General features: G+C 43.5%; 1 protein-coding gene across 2 annotated transcripts in view; it reads right to left on the bottom strand.

Moving 5' to 3' along the window:
- matr3l1.1 (matrin 3-like 1.1) overlaps positions 1-13,510 on the bottom strand; it is a 66,797-nt gene extending 53,287 nt beyond the window's left edge. For both annotated transcript variants that reach the window (XM_084331544.1, XM_084331545.1), the window contains exons 1-6: positions 13,374-13,510; positions 11,794-12,847; positions 11,178-11,239; positions 4,918-4,956; positions 2,190-2,257; positions 2,064-2,089 (exon numbers count right to left, since the gene is read on the bottom strand). In XM_084331544.1, coding sequence (XP_084187670.1) covers positions 2,064-2,089; positions 2,190-2,257; positions 4,918-4,956; positions 11,178-11,239; positions 11,794-12,819 — 1,221 coding nt within the window. In that variant the 5' untranslated portion in view covers positions 12,820-12,847; positions 13,374-13,510. The remainder of the gene's footprint in view (positions 1-2,063; positions 2,090-2,189; positions 2,258-4,917; positions 4,957-11,177; positions 11,240-11,793; positions 12,848-13,373) is intronic.
- Between the last annotated feature and the right edge of the window lie 7,886 nt (positions 13,511-21,396).

Below are 21,396 nucleotides of genomic sequence, written 5' to 3'. Positions count from 1 at the left end.
TCGATATAGATATAATATTTAAAAGGTTGTAGCCCTGCAAAGAAGGTGAGCGACTCCATAGGCTTACAGCACTGGCAGAGAGTGGTATAAGATGGGCAAACTGCGTGGCAGACAATGTGTTAACCCATTCATTGCCAACCACGAGTAGTCGGGTTAACTCGCCATCGCTTCCGTGCCAATCATGAGTATAGTCGAGTTTTAATCGTTATTTCTTTTATTAGCGATATCCATTCATTTTCATCAGGAATGGGTCTGAGCTCGCAAAGGGCAAATACCGCCGCCTATCGTCTCCCGGATGGTATTGCACATCATTGGATTGATTGGCTGGGACTGTGCATCAAAAAAATAAGTCCGGTCCAGGTTTTACTTCTCGGGCATGCAGCTGGATACTATTGCATTGAGTCCCCCCACTGGGAGCATCGTGAATTATGTGTTTTGGACTATAACGTTAGGGCTGCACGATTAATCGATTTTAAATCGAAATCACGATTTGGAATGATGCAATTATCAAAAAGAAGAAAAAAAGAAAGCGCAATTTTATTTTTATTTAACCAGGAAGTCCCATTGAGATACAAGATCGGTTTGGGAGAGAGAGGTAAGGGGTTTTAGATTGTGTGTTGTGAAGTTTAGACTTCCGAAAGGGAGAGTAAAGTACAGAAAAAAAAGGTACCGTTGGGTACCGGTATCGATTCCCAGGTAAAAAGAAACATTTTCAGGCTTGGTGTCCTGAAAAGACCCACCGCGTATGCCAGATGCAAGCTGCATTTTACAATAAACCTCTGTGGGGCTGTCAAAAAAAATATTTATAATCGCAATCGCAATATCTGTCCGAAAAATCGCAATTAGATTATTTCCCAAAATCGTGCAGCCCTATATAACGTTCGATCAATGGACGCGATCGATATTTGGAATGGCGATCAGGAATTGGATTAAACTTTTTGCATGACATCAGATGTGAGGTAAGGCCTTTATATTACGAATATTGGGGTAATCAGATGTTCCTATCACCGCCATTGGAGCGTGTGTGTGCGAGGTTCGCGCCGACCAAAGTACGGAGAAGCGATTTTTCAGACCCCGCTTCTCTTCGTGCATAAGGACACATAATATCGATAATCTAGCGTTTATTTGAAAACGACATAAATCAAGCGACAAATGGCACGATTTCTAAGGAAATACATTTAAGCTCGATTTGCTGGAGTTTATTGAGATGAGACGGAACGCTCTAGATATATTGATATTCATCACGGTATAAAATGGAAATGTATGTATGAAAAAATTATCTGTTTCGTGCATGTTAACTGGAAGCAACTCATTGACGATCACTGTTATTTAGATATATTGCTATTATATTTGATATGTTTAAAGGACTCGCAAATAAGTCCTATTCTCCATTGGATATAGCGTTTGTCACGGACGGGCCATCAGCAGAGGGCGCTGTTGGCCCGGAATGAGTTAAAAGTTAAAAGTACCTGATTCGGTACCCATCCCTAACGCCTACACACGCCTCCACACCCACATTGTTGTATTGTATAGTGTTATTCCTCCTTTACCTTTTTTTTTACTGTATGAAGCACATTCTCAGGCTCATACAGAACAAAGCATTTCACTGTGAAGTACATGTACGTTTATGTGACAAATCAAACAAACTTGAAACATAATTAATTAACCCTTTCACTACCACACCAAAAGGTTAACCCTTTCACTGCGACAATACAGAAGGTTAACCATTCCACTGCCACGCGACAAAGGGTTAAAACCCTTTCACTACCACACTACAGAAGGTTAACCCTTTCACTACCACTACAGAAGGTTAACCTTTTCACTACCACACTAGACGGTTAACCGTCTGTAGTGTGGTAGTGAAAGGGTTAACCTTCTGTAGTGTGGTAGTGAAAGGGTTATGGGTGGTCACTCATTCACTTAGCCACTCTGCCCCCAGTGGCGGCTCACGGACATGGCACTTTGTGTAAGACCAGTTCAACCCAATGCGAGAATGCGTCACATGTCTTTTACAGTTCTATTGCGAACTAATCAGGTAATAATAAATTGGACGAATGTCTTACCTTCTTCTTTTTATTTGGATGTTCGTCTGTGGGACAAATTTATTTATTTTTAGTTAGCAAAATGATAAGAATGATCACACTGGAGGAATGAAGCATATAGTAGATATTCCAAGAATGTAACCTTACAAGAACTTCGATTAGGGTGTTGGCCAGTCTTTCCATCATCCTTTGGGTTCCCCGCTTGGTCTTCAGGCCTTGAATGACAATGAGAATACATTTTAACTGGAAATCAGGGAATTGATATCAACCGACACAGACTAAATACTGGTGGAATTGTATTACCGATTTACACCAACATGACTGAAACCGTCATGCCTCAACTGGTTATTTCTTTATAATTAGTTATTTTAGAAAGGATGAATGTGTGGCTTTATTTATTTTTTACTTTTAACTAGTGATGTGCCAAGTTTTCTTTTACCCCTGATCCCGATGAGTAATTTAATATTGAGTATCGGCTGATAGTGAGTCCTGAACCGATATTTGTATTTTCCTACATAATACAGCCGCACAAGTATATTCAAGTTAGTGAAAACCAATGCAATGTAGGTTAAGATATGTTTGGCAATTGAATAGCGCTGCACCAAGAAAAAAAACCTAACCTGCAACCTTTATTTTTTGACAAAAAAAAAGGATCGGAATTTGATCAGGCTTAATATAGCAGACACCAATCAATTAAAATACGCTGTGCTCTGGTTCGAGTTCGAACCCCATATCCAAACACCCCTACTTTTAACATGTTTGTCTATAAATATATATTCTAAATATCGGGTGGTAAGATAGTAAATGTAGCTGGCTACCTTTATATGCAATGCACCGTTCACTGTGGCAGCTGGATGAAAACGTTTGCTACCTGCCTTGGTTGGAATGTTGCTTTACAATAGTCATGACCTAAAGGGCAAGTTCAGAATTCTGGGCCCCCTAGCCCCATTTATGTCTATACTACCATCTACCATGTCTATACTACTATCTACCATGTCTATACTACTATCTACCATGTCTATACTACTATCTACTATCTACCATGTCTATACTATCTACTATGCTACTATGTCTATACTACTATCTACCATGTCTATACTACTATCTATCATGTCTATACTACTATCTACTATCTACCATGTCTATACTATCTACTATGCTACTATGTCTATACTACTATCTACCATGTCTATACTACTATCTACCATGTCTATACTACTATCTACCATGTCTATACTACTGTCAACTATGTCTATACTACTATCAACTATGTCTATACTACTATCTACTATCTACCATGTCTATACTACTATCTACTATGTCTATACTACTGTCAACTATGTCTATACTACTATTTACTATCTACCATGTCTATACTATCTACTATGCTACTATGTCTATACTACTATCTACCATGTCTATACTACTATCTACCATGTCTATACTACTGTCAACTGTCTATACTACTATCTACCATGTCTATACTATCTACTATGCTACTATGTCTATACTACTATCTACCATGTCTATACTACTATCTACCATGTCTATACTACTATGTACTATGTCTATACTACTATCTACCATGTCTATACTACCATGTCTATACTACTATCTACCATGTCTATACTACTATGCTACTATGTCTATATTACCATGTCTATACTACAAGTTGTCTACTATGCTACTATGTCTATACTACTACACCCGTGTAAAAAAGGAGCTTCTTGCTATCTTACTCTTAACTTTAGGAACACTGCAAGACATAATTCTAGCTCTGGTGTTACGATTGTGTAGCTCTCTTACAATAACCACACAACCGTTCAAATATTCAGGGGCCCGGTCATTAACAATGTTATACATGTGGTTTAGCTCAAGTTGTTTTACTCTTTTATCTATCTACTGGTAATAGTCGTACTTATTTTCTTTATATCGGTCCTATATGTGTCCTGAGAGGGGCGTTTAGCATGCATCTACACACATTGTTCTGTGCAACCTGCAGTTTATTTTTGAGCTTTTGTGAAAGACCACGCACTATACCATGCAGAACAAGCATAATCTAAATTACACTGGATTAGAGATGCAACTAATACTTTTTTTACTTTTAGGTTTAGATCACGTGTGTATCTATATAGAAATGTTAGTTTCTTTGCGACTGTCACTGCGATTTCTTCTCCACAGACAGACTGGTCAAGAGTGTGATTCCTAGATATTTCACACTTGTTTTGGACTCTATGATGTTCCCTTCACACAGTACTGTGATCGTTTTCCTCTTCCTGAGCTTCATTTTAGTTCCAAATAAAATAGACTTGTCTTTCCTAAATGCAATGAGTTTGTTATCTATCAGCCAGTCCTTAACTAGGGTCAGTTCTCTACTGAGAGTTACCTCAATGTTGTTTGGGTATTTTCCTGACACAAGTAAGGTGGAGTCGTCTGCAGACTATGTCTATACTACCATCTACGATGTACTATGTACTATGCTACTATGTCTATACTACCGTCTACGCTACTATCCAATAGTACTATGTCTATAATACAGCTACTATGTCTATACTACTATCTACTATTCTACAATGTCTATAATACTATCTACTATGTGCTATGCTACGATGCCTATACTACTACCTACAATGCCTATACTACTACCTAGTGTGCGACTGTCTATACTACCATGTCTATACTACTATCTACTATGCTATGATGCTGAGAAACGACAGATCGGTCCAAAATTCTCAACATACTCTTTAACCTCAATTTGAAAGATATCTCACATAGATTTGATGCTCTACCTGCATCCTGTACACATAATATATACACAGGAAATCATCGAAGTACTTCAAATACCATGTAGCTTGTAGACAATAGACATACTAACGTTTTAATGACCCCGACTCGACAGTCCCAATCAGGAAACCTAGAGCACAGGTGGGGAGAACAGAGACCAAACAACAGTAGTAAGAACATCGTCCTTTATGCCTTTAACCTCAAAGCAATTCATTAGACATTTTAAAGCTGCACTATGTGGTTTTGGGGGAGGATTTGTTTACATTTACAGAGGATGAAAGTAGTTTACAAAACGTATTTACTATACATGCAGGCTACTTCTTAAAATGAGTCTTAAGTCATAACAAATCTAAACAAAATCAATTTGAGGCACTGTGAACGAAACATACGCCTAGAATGTACAGCCAGTACGGGGAAGGTCGACTTCGGAGCAAGAGATAAACACAACGCAGAAACTTCACGGAACCACAGGTGACGAAGCGATACTGGCTGATTATGACGAAATCTATCACTATGTAGTTTTTCCTCTGAGGACAGTGAGTTTATTAAAGGCTGACCTTTGAATTTTTTTTTGTAATTCGAAGCTTCGGGCCGAGATTCGATTTTAATTCGAAGCTTCGAGATAAAAAAAAAATAATTAAATATATATTTTTTTATGTTGTGGGACTTGTACAGCACTTTGTTCAACTTTGTCAGTGCTGTAAAGTTTAAACCTTTTTAAATCTTAGACAAACGAAACACTTTTTCATGAAATATTGTAAGCCGTCATTTGAGACTTTATAAAAGCAGCACAGTGAACACAAATCTGTCAGTGCAGAGCAGAGTCCGACCTCATCTTAAATAACAATCAGCTTTGCTTGTTGTAATTAACACTTTCGTGGCCAACCACGTATATACGTTATTGGGCTCCATGCTTAACACTTTCAGAGACCAAGCTTAATCTTGATTTACCGCTTGAATGCCCACCATCCACTTCAATGTTAGCGTTAATAACGCCTAATCTATGTTTTAAATTATGGCTATGTGTCTAATCTGCCCGTCGCTTATCAATGACTCGTTTTCCAGTCAACATTGTCGAAGTGGATTGTTTTTTTATCGGTTCATTTTCGTTTTATAGCATTTTGAAAAGCCCTCGTTTTCAAGGAAAATATAAATATTCCATGATAATCGCCCTTTACCGGAATATTCTAGAATACACAAACATTGTCATTGTCAATCGTTTTCAAATAAACGCTAGATTATCGATAGTATATGTGTACGTATGCACGCTATATAGGCGATCTGAAAAATCGATTCTCTGATTTCCTCAAAGCGATCGCCCACACACACAGCGAACGCTGAGATCTCAGCGAATACAACTCTGATTATCCCAAGACTTGTAAAATAGATTCCTTACCTCAGATCAGATGTTCTCCAAAAAGATCATTCCAATTCCTGATCGCCATTCCAAAAATCAATCGCTTTTATTGATCCAACGCTACATACTGTACATGTATTCCACACATTCTGAGGCTCTACAATTAATCCGATTGGCTCGGGTTACATGCCTGAGAAGTAAAATGTATCCATTTTCATTGAGTCCATTCCAAAAGGGTGCATTACCATCTGGGAGACGATAGGTGGCGGTTTTTTAACATCTGAGCTCCTACAGGGGCTACATACCAACGGGAGACTCGGTTGATGAAATATGAATTCAGATCGCTAATAAAAAAATAAAACGATAATTGTCGTCGTGGGCATTCAGGCATTGGGTTGATAAAACGTCTTATCACGTTTTGGGCATTGAAAGTGTTAAAGGGCCAACCACGTATATATACGTTATTGACTAGTTTTTGCTTTTATTCCATTTTAATATCCTACTCATGTCACAGAGCTGTATGTTGGCTGGAAAATGCCTTTGGGATTCGGAAAAGTGCATTACCGGCCAGATCCTGGTAGTGGCGCTGTCTCAAGAATGGAGTAATCCTTGTTTCAGACCTGGTGTAACTTTTTTTTCATTCCGGGTAAGTTTTTATGTTAGCCTGAAGCTATGGCTTCAATCGATCGCCTGGAATACTTATTGCAACGCCGAATTCAGTATGCAGTAAAGGAATATAGCATCAGCCAATGGACATATCGATCTACCAGATGGCGATCAATAACTGGGAAATTCTTTTTGGAATCCAACCGGCCACCGGTAAGAGTGATTTGACGTACATTTCAGCCTGATCGGGCCTTGTTCTCATAGCCAACCCCCCGATCAGCGTATGTTGTTGTAATAACGAATGCCGTTATTGGTAATCAATCATCAGAAACGACATCCACCGCCCCCCCCCCCCCCCCTTTCATGCATTCATGGTGGACCATGATACCGATCATATGCATTTCGATTTTTAACTGTAGCTTGTGTGAAACGCCAATCGATTTAACGTTATTAGCTTAGCGCCCTATAACTAGCTTTGCAGGGATTACCTAGACCAATCCAATATACAGTTCATATTCACGACACTATAAAATGGGAACGTATTGATGAAAAAATTATTTCTTTATGGCATATTGAAGGGAAGGTTTATACTGTCAATTGACAATGACAAGGTAGGTAGGTAGGCATTTATTTAGACAACAAAACATATACAGATCATTACATCACATATTTGCTTTTGTCAAGGATAGGAACGAAAAAGCCACATCGTTGCAAAGTTACATCGTTGTCCCTGGAAGTCAAGGATGCTTGATACATACACATACAACTCATTACAGAAATATTTCACAATCATTACATTTGATAGCAATAATGGCATAATCATTAATTAATACAAACATGCGCATTTGTTGAGACATGGTAAACTAGCCTCGAGTCTGTATCTCGGAGCACCCTGAGGGGAGGGGGCGGTGGGGGGAAGGAGAGCTTTTCCGGAATCACAGTTGCAGGACCGGAGGGGGTGGGGATGGGAGACGACTACAGTTGCCGTCATAGGGGGGTGGGCTTGGCGATGAGACAGTCACTTTGGTAACGTGAGGCGCACGGCATACACGTAGGAGGGGGGATGGGGGGGAGGGGGCTGGGGGACATAGCAATAATATAAAATATAGATTTAGCTCTACAAACAACCTCACGCACAGTGAAACGTTATGAGAAGCTGGCCTCAGAGTGAGATTAGACGGATCCCAATGGCCGGGAATGTGTTAACAAAGAGAGGCAGAGTTGATTTTGCACACACAAATGTTTATTTTTATATATATATATATATATATATATATATATATATATATATTCGAATTTTATTTTCATATTCGAATCCCATGCCCATCGAACGAAGCTTTGAAGTATTTAAGACGGCCCTAGAGGACAGTGTTTATTAAAGCTGCACTACGTTGTTTTTCTCCGAGGACAGTGTGTGCACTACAAAGCTTTTCCGAGGACAGTGTTTATTAAACCTGCACTGTAATTTTGGGATAGAAACTTGCCATGTCAAACTAGTGTGTGACATATCTTTAATACTGAATCAATTAACCTCTTTAGGCCAAGCGGTCCGGTGGTGGAACGCAAATAACATCACGCCATAAATCCATCTCTACAGACTGTATGAATTAATGTTGCGTTTTCTTTTCAAATGTAGCCAAGAGTAAAGACCCCAACCCTGTCAAAACAGCAGTCAAAGTGTATATTTTCAGCAATACGTTTGTTTACCAATAGTTTAACACATTCCCGGCCATTGGGGGCCGTCTAATCTCACGCTATACGGCCAGCATTTCAAAACATACTTGCATTGTGCGTGAGGCTGTTTGTAGAGCTAAATAATTTTTTTTTTTTTATCTACTTTTTCTCCCATTTTCAATTTTTCTCCCATCCCAATTTCATATCGTCCAATTCTACCCTCAGTGGTAGTGTATGATTGCAGCCTTATGCCCCAACCGGGACGAAGAGGATAAGTAAGTAAGTAATTCTACCCTCCCCTGTCTCAAACGCTGTTAGGCCATGCCTCACAGGCCGGCTGCAATGTGGACCAAGCCTTGCATCACATGTCCCCTCCGGTACACGAGGAGGCAGCTGTCGCATCTTTTCACCTGCACAGCGCAATCTCCCAGCGGCGAGGGTCTGCGTGGGAGGGACACGCCGCCCCCGTTGCTTCCCGATTCTGCTGCGCAGGCGCACCAACCGACCTGTAGGAGTCGCTGTCCACAACGTCCGATCCCCACCCACCAGCTTCCCACCCCTAACACTGCCAATTGCGTTAGTATGAACGACCAGCCAAGCTGGTAGCAATGCCGAGAGCTGGGCTCGAGCCCAGCATCTCCTGCATTAGTGGCGAGCGCCTTGCCCACTGCGCCACTTAGCCGCTCTGTAGAGCTAAATCTATACTTTATAGTATTGCTATCTGTCCATTCTCATTGTCAATTGACACCATAAACCGTCCCTTCAAAATGGCTTAAAGAAATAATTTTTTCATCAATACGTTCCCATTTTATAGCGTCTTGAATATAAGCGTTATATGGGATTTGGTCTAGTATATTTCCTGGAAGGCGAGATACAGAGCACTAAGCTAATAACATTAAATCGAAATGGCGTTTTCGGCACTACAGAAGCTAGAGCTAAAACTCAAAATGCATATCGTCTGTATTCATGGTCCACCATGAATGCATGAAAGGGGGGGGCGGGGGACGTCGTTTCTGATTATTGATTACCAATAATGCCGTTAGCCTCAGCTCAGTAGCCACATTCGCTGATCGGCTGGTTGAGTATGATAACAAGGCCTGATCAGCATGTAATTTACGTGAAAAAGATCTTACTGTGGGCCGGTTGGATCCCTAAAAAGATTTCACAGTTATCGATCGCCATCTGGTAGATCGATATGTCCATTGGCTGATGATATATTCCTTTACTGCATAGTGAATTTGGCGTCGCAAAAGGTATTCCAAGCTACAGGCTACACGTATAGATTCCAGCTAACAGGAAACTCCATTCAAAGTCAAAAAAAATAAAGCACCGTTCTGCCACAGGGAACACTGCATTATCGAGACAGCGCCCCTACGAGGATCTGGCCGGTAATGCACTTTTCAGAATTCCACGAGTAGGGTAAATCTGCAGTGCCGCTCGGTGACATCGAGTAGGTTATTAAAATGGAATAAAAGCCAAAACAACCTTGCCGCGGACATGTCCGTGGTTGGCCCTCTACCGTTGGAGCCGAAACACGGACATGTCCGTGGTTGGCCGGGAACCAGTTAAAGTGTTATTAGTGAAATATGAGTTTTGGACATCTAGTCGGAAACGGGCGAATATTGACGCTAGGATATGCACGCCACCATTTTGTTTGTAGTCATATGAGGAGGGCTTTCGATGGGCTTTGTAATTTCAAAAAACGACACTACCCAGCTCATGCCAGCTCCTGTCAATCCATCTGACTTCTGGATTTACTTTCTTATTTCTGTAAATTTTCGGGATTATCTCCCACAAAGCTGAACGCTATTTGGCATAAATTAGAACGCAGTTAGTTTCTCTACCTTTCTGTGAACGTCTAGCAAAAAAAACGGCATTGCAATCTGATGATCGATGGCAGAGAAATTTACATTATAAACAAGTAACTACTTACAGTAGATTTCATTCACGGTTTTTGCTGCACGCCTGGTGATACTAAATATAGATTTAACTCTGCCATTTTGGAAAGGGGAGATTTGGCCCGATCCATAGATGTGCGACTTGGCTATAATAAAGGTAATTTATAGGCCCGATATTCTATAATCATATTTCAAATTGCATGTGTCCGGATGGCAGAATTCAGTAATATCTACAAAACCTTCTGTTCATCAATAATCTTCCCTTTATTAATTTGCTTAGATTCTTTGTACATGTGATCTCAAGAAGGTGCTGAATGAGCTCAGTGGCAATTTTTCATGTCTGGTCCTTTGGTTCATTAGAATTTACTCAAGCCTAGTAACAGACATTTTTTCTGAAACTGGGAATACATTCCCCGAGATCCAGATGTCCCTAGATACCAAGAACATGCAAATGGACCTTGTAGAAGTGGAGCAATCTTCCATTTACTTAGGTATGTTTTTTTGGCGGATTTTCAGAAAATAGGGCTAGGGCTTAAGAGGTTAAACTATGTGCTACCTGCTCCTAATACATTATTTATTAGTGTTCCTTGTTCTTAAATGGTAAATGGTGCATAGGAAAACTGGATGCCTGGAGGCTGGAACACTGTATGAAGCTAGAAATTATCTGTTTGGATGTAGTGGCCAGCCCTCGTGTATCGAATCATATCATCCCACCACTAATTATCAATTATGTGGGGGAACAAATAACAATGTAGTTCATGTAAAATAATGAAGGAAAGAGATGAATTCCAGTCATCACAGTCAGTAATAACTTACTGTTGAAGCAGAATGAGCTGGCAGTCTGCATGACGAGCCCCATTGATGTGTTGAAGCCAGGACTGCAAGTAAAAAAACAAACAAAAAGTCTCAAAATTGCGAGCTGTTAAAACATGAAATGGAACTCGTTTCTTATCCCGGTTCATATAGAGAAACAGTGAGAAAACAAGGTTTCCAACCCAGCTTCTGACTGTTTCACTTCCAGCCTACCTGGCTTCACTCTGTGCTCAAAAAGAGAAGCATTGAGGTGCGAAAGACTGATGAGAAGGTGTAGTAAGTGGCCAAGGAAAACCTATAATACACCACCCCCCCCACCCATGACCAAACCAACGCAGTGTTTCCCACAGGGTGTTGGGCTACTTGTGTTTGTGGCAATGCAGAGTGAGAAGATTAGCAGTTGGATAGTGGAAAGGACTGTGTGCGTGTGAGACGAGAAACACTGTTAAATGTGTTACTGTATCAGTTTGGGGGAAAATCTATTCACGGGCCTGTCTGATGTTGCGGTCGGGCCACCGCATCTAAACCTGTTTGGAGGAAACACTGCAAGGCCTCCCCACCCCCAGGTTGTAAGGGCAGAGACTCCGATTCAATATGAAGTAAAGATGTTAGTACTTACCTTCCCTGAGAGGACAGTAAGTTCGCACAGCGAGCATGAATAAGGGTACGCCACCGGCTTCGTTCCGTGGAAGTCAAGCGCCGCTTTCCTGGGAGGCGAATGTTGCGCTGTGCTCAGGCTACTGTCGATGTAGGATGCAGACCGCTCGCTACCGCCGCTGTGGGAGGCGGCGCGCCCGCGCCGAACCACCCGCGGCTTTGACCTGTACTCCTCCGGGGGAGGGGCGAACCTGTAATCATTGTCCTGAGAGGAGAGGTGAGGGGGCTTCCTGTTGCCGGTCCCCACCGCAGGTGAGCTGTAAGAAGGTCTGTCTAATCTGGAGCCGTCTCTCCCTTTCTTACCATAATCAGTGGACTTATCTCTGTGATCGTAGTCCACCAGGCAGGGGATCGTCGATGAGGATGCCGGTTCTGCGCCGGTGGAGGGTTTGGAACTGGCAGAGCACGGCTGTCTGGGGTTACCCCAGCGGTCCTGCCAGTCCTGAACCTGCTCGGGTGGGAGAGGCTTGGGGGTCATGTAGGAGTGGTTTAGCGGATACTGCACGGGCTGGGTTCGAATCCGCTCCCATTCGCTGAGGGAGCCGCCGCCGGCGGGCAGATGGGATGAGGGGGCGGGAGTCGCGGGACGAGCGAAGAGGGAAGGAGGGGGGAGGAGGGGCGGTGGAGCATAAGGCTTGACCGTCCCTCTCTTGCCCTTGATCTGTGTGAGCAGATGAGGGAGGGACTCAAGGGTGAGGACGTCATCGGGAAGCTGGGCCAGCAGAGTCAGGTCCTTGGGTTCGAGTCCACAGCTGTTGAGGAGGCTGAGAGTGTCGCTGTCTGGCCTCTGTGAGGAGTATGAAGGCCCCATAGAGGCTCTAGATGAAGAGGACGGGTAGGTGGTGGAGGATGACAAATGAGATGAAGGCTCCTGGGATTGCCTGTAAAAGTGGTAGTCTTCCGGGTGCAGGTGATCTGAAGAGCCGTAAATCCCCAGATTGGGCCGAGAGTCTTTCGCTGGTCCTCTATGTGGGTAGTTTTGAGACATGCTGGACGTTGTGGAGGAGAAATGTTTTCTGTAGACAGAAGTTGCCAGGGAAGAAAGAAGATGTGAAAGAGCAACTAAAAGGAGCAACTGTGTGCACTTGGGTAAATTTTGATGATGTGCATTGCGCAACATCACACACATTCTTCTTTTCGTTTTTATAGCAGTTACATTTGACAGATCTGAATTCAGAGCTTGTTGAGTCTTTGATTCTGTATGGCTAAGAAATAAAGTCCAAGCACTCGCAAACAAAGACAAAACGTTTCACTTAGATATCAAAACATCAACGTCGGCTTTCAAGGGGAAAATGTGATAGATTTGAGGAGACAGTTGTTAAGTCGCCAAGTAAATAGGTGGCTGGTCATAACATCAAAGGTAACGTTAGGTTTGCTAAAGCCCAAACTATTCTTTACAACTAGCTTACGTTAGTTAACTAAACAAAGAGTGGGGGTTCTATTTTGTTAGCTGTAACGTTAGCTATCTTAGCTAAAGCTACAACAACAACAACGTGATATCATATAAAATACTAACACCTCAAACACCAACAATATGCTTACCTTTAAAACTATAACCTATAGAAACAACCTTTGCACGTCGTCGAAATCAGGTCGCATAACGTTAGGTGAGAACGGTTTTAAACATATAATAATAACTTTAACAGCCGTCGATCTTAAGGCCTGTATCGAGGCCTGAGTCAAGCGACCAACTTCCGTTTCACTTCCCATGAGCATTACCACCATCTACTGACTTCCCATGAGCATTACCGCCATCTATTGATAAGGAGTGTGGATCTGGATGTTCTAAATCCTATCAGATAAACCCGTTGTTCTCAGAAAATAAAATAAACTCTTCAGACAAACTTCTCCAGAATTTCTTTGCAATATGTCAGGTATTTTTAGTGCAATCTTTTCACTCTGCAATTTCCTGATAAGAACTGTTCGTTGTCGTTGATATAATGGACACTGTTCTACCTCGACATGTTCTACCATTTCTTGACTAACACCGCACTCACATAGCCCATTAGTATGCTTTTTTAACTTTACTAACGTACTGTTTGTGACAAGCTATTGCTATTCACAGAGAATGTTGATGACCATCATAATGCATTCAGAGTATTACGAAGTGAGGAAAGGTGTATAAGAAAAATGTCTGAGCTTAAATTCCATAAACCGTTTGATATGCAAAGCTCATACAATGCGTTTGTTTGTTTGATTGATTGATTGATTGATTGATTGATTGATTGATTGATTGATTGAAAACTTTATTAACAGATTGCAGAATGGGTACAATACAGTACAGCTCAATACACACAATTGTTAAGGGGATGCAGACCAGAGAAAGACTTTCGTCTTGTTTACATCAGGGTCCATGACAAAACGTCCATGTCAGATGAAAGTTTGTACAATGGCATTTATACCTTCATTCATGATGTTTTAATTCAGCTGTATTGACCAAGGGAGAACAATACATTTTATTTTTGAAAATTATTTTGTTTATGGAATTCATTCTTATAATTAATAGGCCTATATAGCCTACGTATATAAAATTCATTTAAAAAAAATTCAGAGTTGATAACTTGACACTTTAGGGAGTGCAATTAACACTCCCAAATAGTAAAACTTTTACTCGGAGCAGTGTTATTTGTCTAATCCCCTTAGTGTTACTTTAACTCTGTTTTGGAGTTAAAGAAGGAACTGGCATAGTGTTAAATGTTTAACTATTTTACAAGTGTTAATTGGAGCTATATAAACCCTGAAAAATAGTTGAAATCAACTCTGGGAGTTAATTCAACGCTGGTCTTTTTGCTGTGGGCCCTTCAATGTGTCACTGCTGCAGTCATTCTAGTGAATCTAGTCTGTAGTGGCAGCGTCCTCTATGCTGGGGGGGCTACATCAACTCAAGGGACACCAACAAACTGAACAAGCTGAGCTCTGTGGTGGGAGTCGAGCTGGTCAGACTAGAGGTGATGGCAGAGAGGGGGATGAGAAGGAAGCTGGCTGCTATCCTGGAGAATCCATCCCACCCCCTCTACGAGCTAGTCAAGAGGATAACCAGTAGGATAACATTGATCATGTGTGCAGTGAGTTTGGTGACACTACACTCTATAAGAGTGAAGATATTTAATGTTTTTTCCTATACAAAATCCCCAGAAGTATGAAAAAGCATTTTTTCCCAAATCTAAGTGTTGTAGTGTAACGGATGATACCGCGAAGCCCAGTCACGAAGAACTTTGGACGTTGTGAAGTGGCTGTGCCACGGTAGCGGTACCAGGAAGTATAACTCACTCCCCAGAGGCATCCAGACTGAGTGCTTAGAAGTGAATTCACCTCTTGGTACAGAGGTCTGTGATGTCGCCCGCGGTGCGGATGCCCGGGGTTCGACTCCCACTCATGGCATGTTCAGAGTAGTACCGGCTACAGTAGTATAACACTATAATATAATAGGATACCACTGATGATGTGTGCAGTGATTTTGGTGACACTATACACTGTATGACAGTGAAGTTATTGAATATTTTTGTAGTGTCTCTTTTCGGTGTTGCACTTTTTAGACGGTCCCTGGCTGCGCACTTGCCTCAAGGCCGACTGCACATAGAGATCAATATTATTATTATTAAATGTACAGCTCCGAGGCCGGCTCGCCTCGTTTAGGTGAAAATAAGGTTGTAGCTCATTGTCTACCTTACTACGATAGGAAAGAGGTGTCCTTTGTGTTTTAAAAACATTTCGCTTAAGAATTATTGACCGCGGAAATTCGAATCTGTGAATATCTTTCTAACTTTACCTAAGTCTCCCGATTCCGATACAATAAAGCGAGTCTTCATCACAAATCATATTCACAAAATAATCTGACGGGCAGATATTATTGCTGGCGGACCTATTTCGGCCTGCGAGCCGCCTATTGCCGACCACTGAACTAGGATATAACAAATTTGGGACAGACCACACAGGCTATTTCCATATTATTAGGCTATTACTTCACATAAAAGATCATGTCTAAATGAAATGCACAAAACAAAAAATTTATGTGTTGAGTTTGTGTTAATAATATGATAGTATGTAACTGCTTAACTGTTCCACAAGAGGGCGCTATAGGCGCAAGGAGACGTAGCTATTGTAGCTGACGTCAGGTAAGAGGGTATAAAAGGGATTGTTCCCTCCCCCTCGATCTCTTCCCCATCTTCCTCATCTACCTCTCACAGAGAGAGAAGGTCTCATGGTGCATAATGCAATGTGAAATAAACCACGCAGATTAAAGGCTAAAGAAGGACCTTGTCGTCATGAACCTATTATTGTTGCTCCCCAGGTGACTCTGTCAACAGGTTATGGGCCCAGATCACGGAAGAGTAAAATAATAAGGGTAGCGAGTTTAGCTGAAAGTATAGGCTAGGTTAGCAGCGGGAGCACCACGTGGCTAAGGCTAGGCTAACGGGAGCTAAAGCTACGCCTACCATCAAAAGAGGATGGCGACAAGAGGAAGGAGCAAGTGGCCCTCATTTAACAGAAGGGCAGAAGACTACGAGCTCTGGGAAGAGCGAATGTTGTGCTGCATGCACGGAGTGGGACTGAAGACAACGATCTTGACAGCCCCCACGGGAGAAGTAACGGCGGAAGCGCAAGCCCAGGATATCAAGCAAAATGCAGACGCATACTGCAAGTTAGCACCACTCCTAGACGACACAAGCTTGGGGCTGATATTCCGTGACACAAAGGACAAAGGCAGAGAGAGCCTAAAAGTGTTAAGAGAACACTACATCGGCAGGGGTAGACCCCGGATCGTATCCCTCTATATAACACTGACCGCGCTGAAGAAAGCGAACACCGAGACTGTGACTGAATACATCATCAGGGCTGAACAACTCATCACGGCGCTTAAGAGTGCAGGATAAGCACAGAGCGATGGATTAATGATGGCGATGGTTATGACAGAACTACCGGAGATGTATAAACCATTCACACTGTTGGTGACACACGGTTCAGCGGACATGTCGCTGGGGGAGTTCAAGGCCAAGCTGCGGAACTTCGAGGCCTCAGAAGACACACACCCGGTCGCCGAGGAGGCGGGAGAAAGGGTGATGAAGGCCCGAGCAGCGCCAAGGATAAAGACCGGACCCCAGACGGAGATATGCGTGTTGGCGATGCGGAGAAAAGGGTCACAGAAAAGACAAATGCACAAAAACAGTCTGGTGCAGTTTCTGTGGAACTTCGGGACACGCGGACAAAGTGTGTAGAAAGAAACGCGACCAGAGTACGCGCTGGGTACGCGCACGGACAAGATGGCGGCTGTGGACAAGATGGCGGCAACGGTGGACGTGAGGCGAGTCGAGACGACGCCCGGAGAGCAGCGGGAAGAGAAGACTTCATCTTCGGGGCGCAGACAACATACGTCACCCAGTCAACGCAGCAGCAGCAGGTCCAAAGGAAGGGACTGATCGTGGACACAAGTGCGTCTTCCCACATCATCAACGACAGGAACCGATTCAAGAACTTTGACAGCACCTTCGAGCCGGAGAGACACAGCATGGAGCTGGCAGACGGGAAGCCCACATTCGGGTTGGCGCAGGTGAGAGGAGACGCACAGGTATGCCTCATAAACAGTGAGGGGCGCCGGTGTATAGTGACGTTAAAGAACGCTCTCTACATACCCTCGTTCCCACAAGAACTATTCTCTGTAAAATCTGCTACTGCAAACGGTGCCAAAGTGTTCTTCAATGAAGGTAAAGATGTTCTTGTAGAGCCTAACGGTACGAGATTTAACATAGAGGTGTACAAGAGAATGTATTATCTACAAACAGAATGTAACGAAACTGATATGTGTAATGTCAGTCATGATATTCAGACATGGCATGAGATCATGGGTCATTGTAATTACGAGGATATACTGAAGCTGCAAGCGGTGACAGTAGGCATGCACATTAACGGTGAAAAGCATAGACTTAACAAGGAATGTGATGTGTGTATAAAGGGAAAGTTCACTCAAACGAGGAACAGAGGTCCCACGGAAAAAGTAAAGATACCACTTGAGCTAGTTAACACAGATCTAGCCGGTCCAGTAAGCAATGAGTCTGTTGTGTTCTGTAATGCATGTTGAAGATGTACTTCCCAAGAGTCTCCACTATGGGGCGTAGTTGATACAATGCCCTGTTATGCCTACAGCTGAAGTGTGCAGAAGAAGTGTACACGCAGAAGGAGAATAGGACAGGAGGTACCCTGCTATACCATGCTCGTACCTTAACCTGCTTGACTAAAAGGCTAAAAGAGTAACCTGCTTCCTGAGTCTTATTACTACACCTACCTACATACAAAATACTACGGACGTACTACATAACAATTGGCGACGAGTGAAGTTGAACCGGGGAATTTTTTAACGGACGTTTTTACTGCAGGAGAAATGGCTAATTTACATGTAGCTTCTCCAACGTTGTTTTTACCCTGCCCCGGAGAACCTATTATGCCGTTCAAGACTTGGCACCAGATGTTCAAGAATTACATGCTGGTAATAAATGCGACTGGAAATGGTTGGTCCGAGGCTCGGAAGAGAGCTACCCTTCTACATTGCCTTGGTACCGAGGGTCAGCGGATTTTCTACACATTGCCAAATACAGGTGATTCCGTGGCTGATGCGGTGGCAGTGTTGAATGCACATTTTACTCCAAGAATCAACGTAGTAGTCGAGCGACACACGTTCAGAAAGCGTGCACAAGCACCGCATGAAAGCATGCACAATACGTTGTTGCTTTACGTGACCTAGCTACCACATGTGACTTTGATAATAAAACTGAGGAAAATCTCCGGGATCAGTTGATTGAACATGTAGCTAGCCCACAGATAAGGGAACGTCTACTGCTTGAACCAGGTTTGACGCTGGACAAGGCTATCAATCTAGCTACGCAGTTTGAAGCGGCTGTACTCCATGCTAAAGCTATCAGTACCGAGCGTGCTGCTCCAGTACATGCCGTGACGCCGCAGTCTCAGAATACTTTCAAGAAACGGGACTGGCAGCGCTACCGTCCAGCTAAGCCTGCTGCTGCTACTGATTCTGCTTCCACTCGCTCTTGCTACTGATGTGGCTCGGGGAGTCACCTGGCGAACTCTTCACAATGTCCAGCAGTGAAAGTGACTTGCAAATTATGCCAGAAAACAGGACATTTTGCTTGTGTCTGCCGTGCTAAAATACAGTCGGTGAGTACAGTGGAAATTCCTGAAACTACAGTGCTATGCTTGGGAGCTTCTGACATTACAAAAAGGATTGTGTGCAATGTGCATGTACACACACCTACTACCCAGGCTCAATAATTGAGACTGGTTGTGGACACAGGTTCAACAGTATCCATAATGCCACTGTCTACTTATGAGAAATACTTCAGTGAAACTACCCTATCTGCACCTACTGTTCGGCTGGTGTCGTACACCAAGGATAGCATACCTGTCATGGGGTGCCTACAGGCTCAGGTGAGGAGAGACAATGTCACGGTCCCTGCTACATTTTACGTCGTGGATAAAGGAACTCCCCTACTGGGAATGGACCTGTTGACTGCACTCCACCTCTGTGTAGCATCCTGAATATATGGCTATTATTCAGAAGTGCTGACTTGCCTTTTATCTCCCCTGGTGCACCAAGACATATGAACTAGTTTCCATTGATATTCCCTCGAACAATGACGCGGGTTTCTCCTTCTCCTACCGGCTGGAATATGGATTATAAACAGTAACACTGGATCATATTCTTCCACCCAGTGCTTCCCTGTGGGGCTAGTTGGCGGTACCAGCAGGGGGCAGCGGTGGCAGGCAGAGTGTACGAGAGAGACGGAGAAGGAAGCAAGCCAACTGAGATGGAAGTGGGAGGAACGAGCCTCTTCGACAGTGGACTTGGATGTGATCGGTCGTGTCTTGACAGAGCCCCCGTTGTGGACCACACGGGTGAACGTATTGAACTTGAGTATATGACGGGTTATCCTAGAAATATCCGTGATAGCGCGTGAGTAAGAGAAACCGAACCCAAGGACTAACGTCCATAGATAACGTGTTATAGTAGCAGTGTGTGCGGTATATTTAGCATGCTGCTAACGGCTATGTTGACTCCAGTATACACCGGGCACGAGGCGCTGAAGAGACCGGTGGTGTAGCCAGCCACGTTGCGTAACAGTATAACCGTATAGCAGGAGGGCTGTTTGGGACCCAAAGAGTAACTTCAGTTTAAGGTAGGGCTAGAGTATTGCTGCGCGTCTACCCAGCACTGGCCGTCAACAACCAGTCTTCGCCGGTGTTCGACGTCTGCTCTGCCCCGGCTGTCGTCAGCCCAGCACGGGAGTTCTTCTCGTCCAGCAGAGGTCGCCATCACCCAGCACGCGCTCTCAGCCCGCTACTGCCCCTCTGCTCCAGCCCCGCTTGCTAGCGCTCGTGACGAGAGCGTTCGACGCCATCTTGCTACCCGGACGGTGGTGGCGCGGCGAGGCCGCCATCTTGGTTGAGTACAATAGAGCTTCGATACTCAGGATCTTATTGCACAGTACACAGTGTGATGCGGCCTACGGGTGAAGCTAACGTTGCTAACTACAGTTCATAGGGGTACCCCATAAACATTACATGCCGGCATTAGTATAGGACTTTTGTTTTGGTAAAGTGGGCCCACCTTTTTGATTTCCTTTGAGTGTGATAACGTGTTGGTTCTTTAATAATAATTTCCCATCTAATTAACCCTTTCCCTGTGGGGAGGTTACAGACCTGAGGTATTATCCCTACCATATAATTAAAGCCTGATAGAGGTATTATACACGGTACTGACCCAGACGTGGGTGATGAGTCAAACACAGTGAAGTATATTATCCCTGGTACGAACCCAGAGGTGGGGGGTATAATATACGTGTCTATAAGGTATTGAGTTACAAACTGAGCAATAGTAGGACTTCATTCCATTCGATCACTCCTATTAAATCTTTGTAACTGAACCGTACAAACTAATATAAAACATTAGATGGGGTTCTGTGTGCGTGTCCATTCCTGTGCCCAGTATTAACCATTTTGGTGTGGGTAACGTTACTACAATTAACCCCTCCCTATTCCACCTTTCCCTTCTTACTGTAAGGTTTTTAATGTCACTGAGGGAGGGTACTGCTTGCGGGGGGAACCAAGTTATTTATTTACAATTCAGTCACTAGGTGTGGGAGGGTTAAAGGAGTAATTGGGGGAAGTGAGAGCGTGTTGGGGAGTACTGCTGACCGCCCTGGAAGGGAGAGGAAGACCAGAGTACCAGACCAGGTTGGTAAATCCCGGGCCCCATCCACTCCCACTGCCAGCCTCCAGTTGGTGCTCCAGACCCAAAGACGGAGGTGCAGTCAGACAGAGATCTACTGTGTCTCGCTACCCAGTGGCTGTGCACACCCGTTCCCACGAAGCAGGGATAATCCACCCTGCTACATCTGCATTAGTGGAACTACTGTCCTCCCCTCCTCCGCTCCTACGCCTTCTACACCTGCTCCTGTGATGGCTACTACTGTCACAGCTCCTACGGCATTTGGCTGTGCAAAAGGCTTTGTGCATTGTGTAAAAATGTACCCTACTGTTAAGCCAGTCCACCAGA

This window comes from Notolepis coatsorum (assembly GCF_963971535.1).
Source record: "Notolepis coatsorum genome assembly, chromosome: 16".
Taxonomy (NCBI): domain Eukaryota; kingdom Metazoa; phylum Chordata; class Actinopteri; order Aulopiformes; family Paralepididae; genus Notolepis; species Notolepis coatsorum.
Note: the sequence above shows the minus strand (reverse complement) of the source record. Positions and strands in the feature narration are given on the sequence as shown.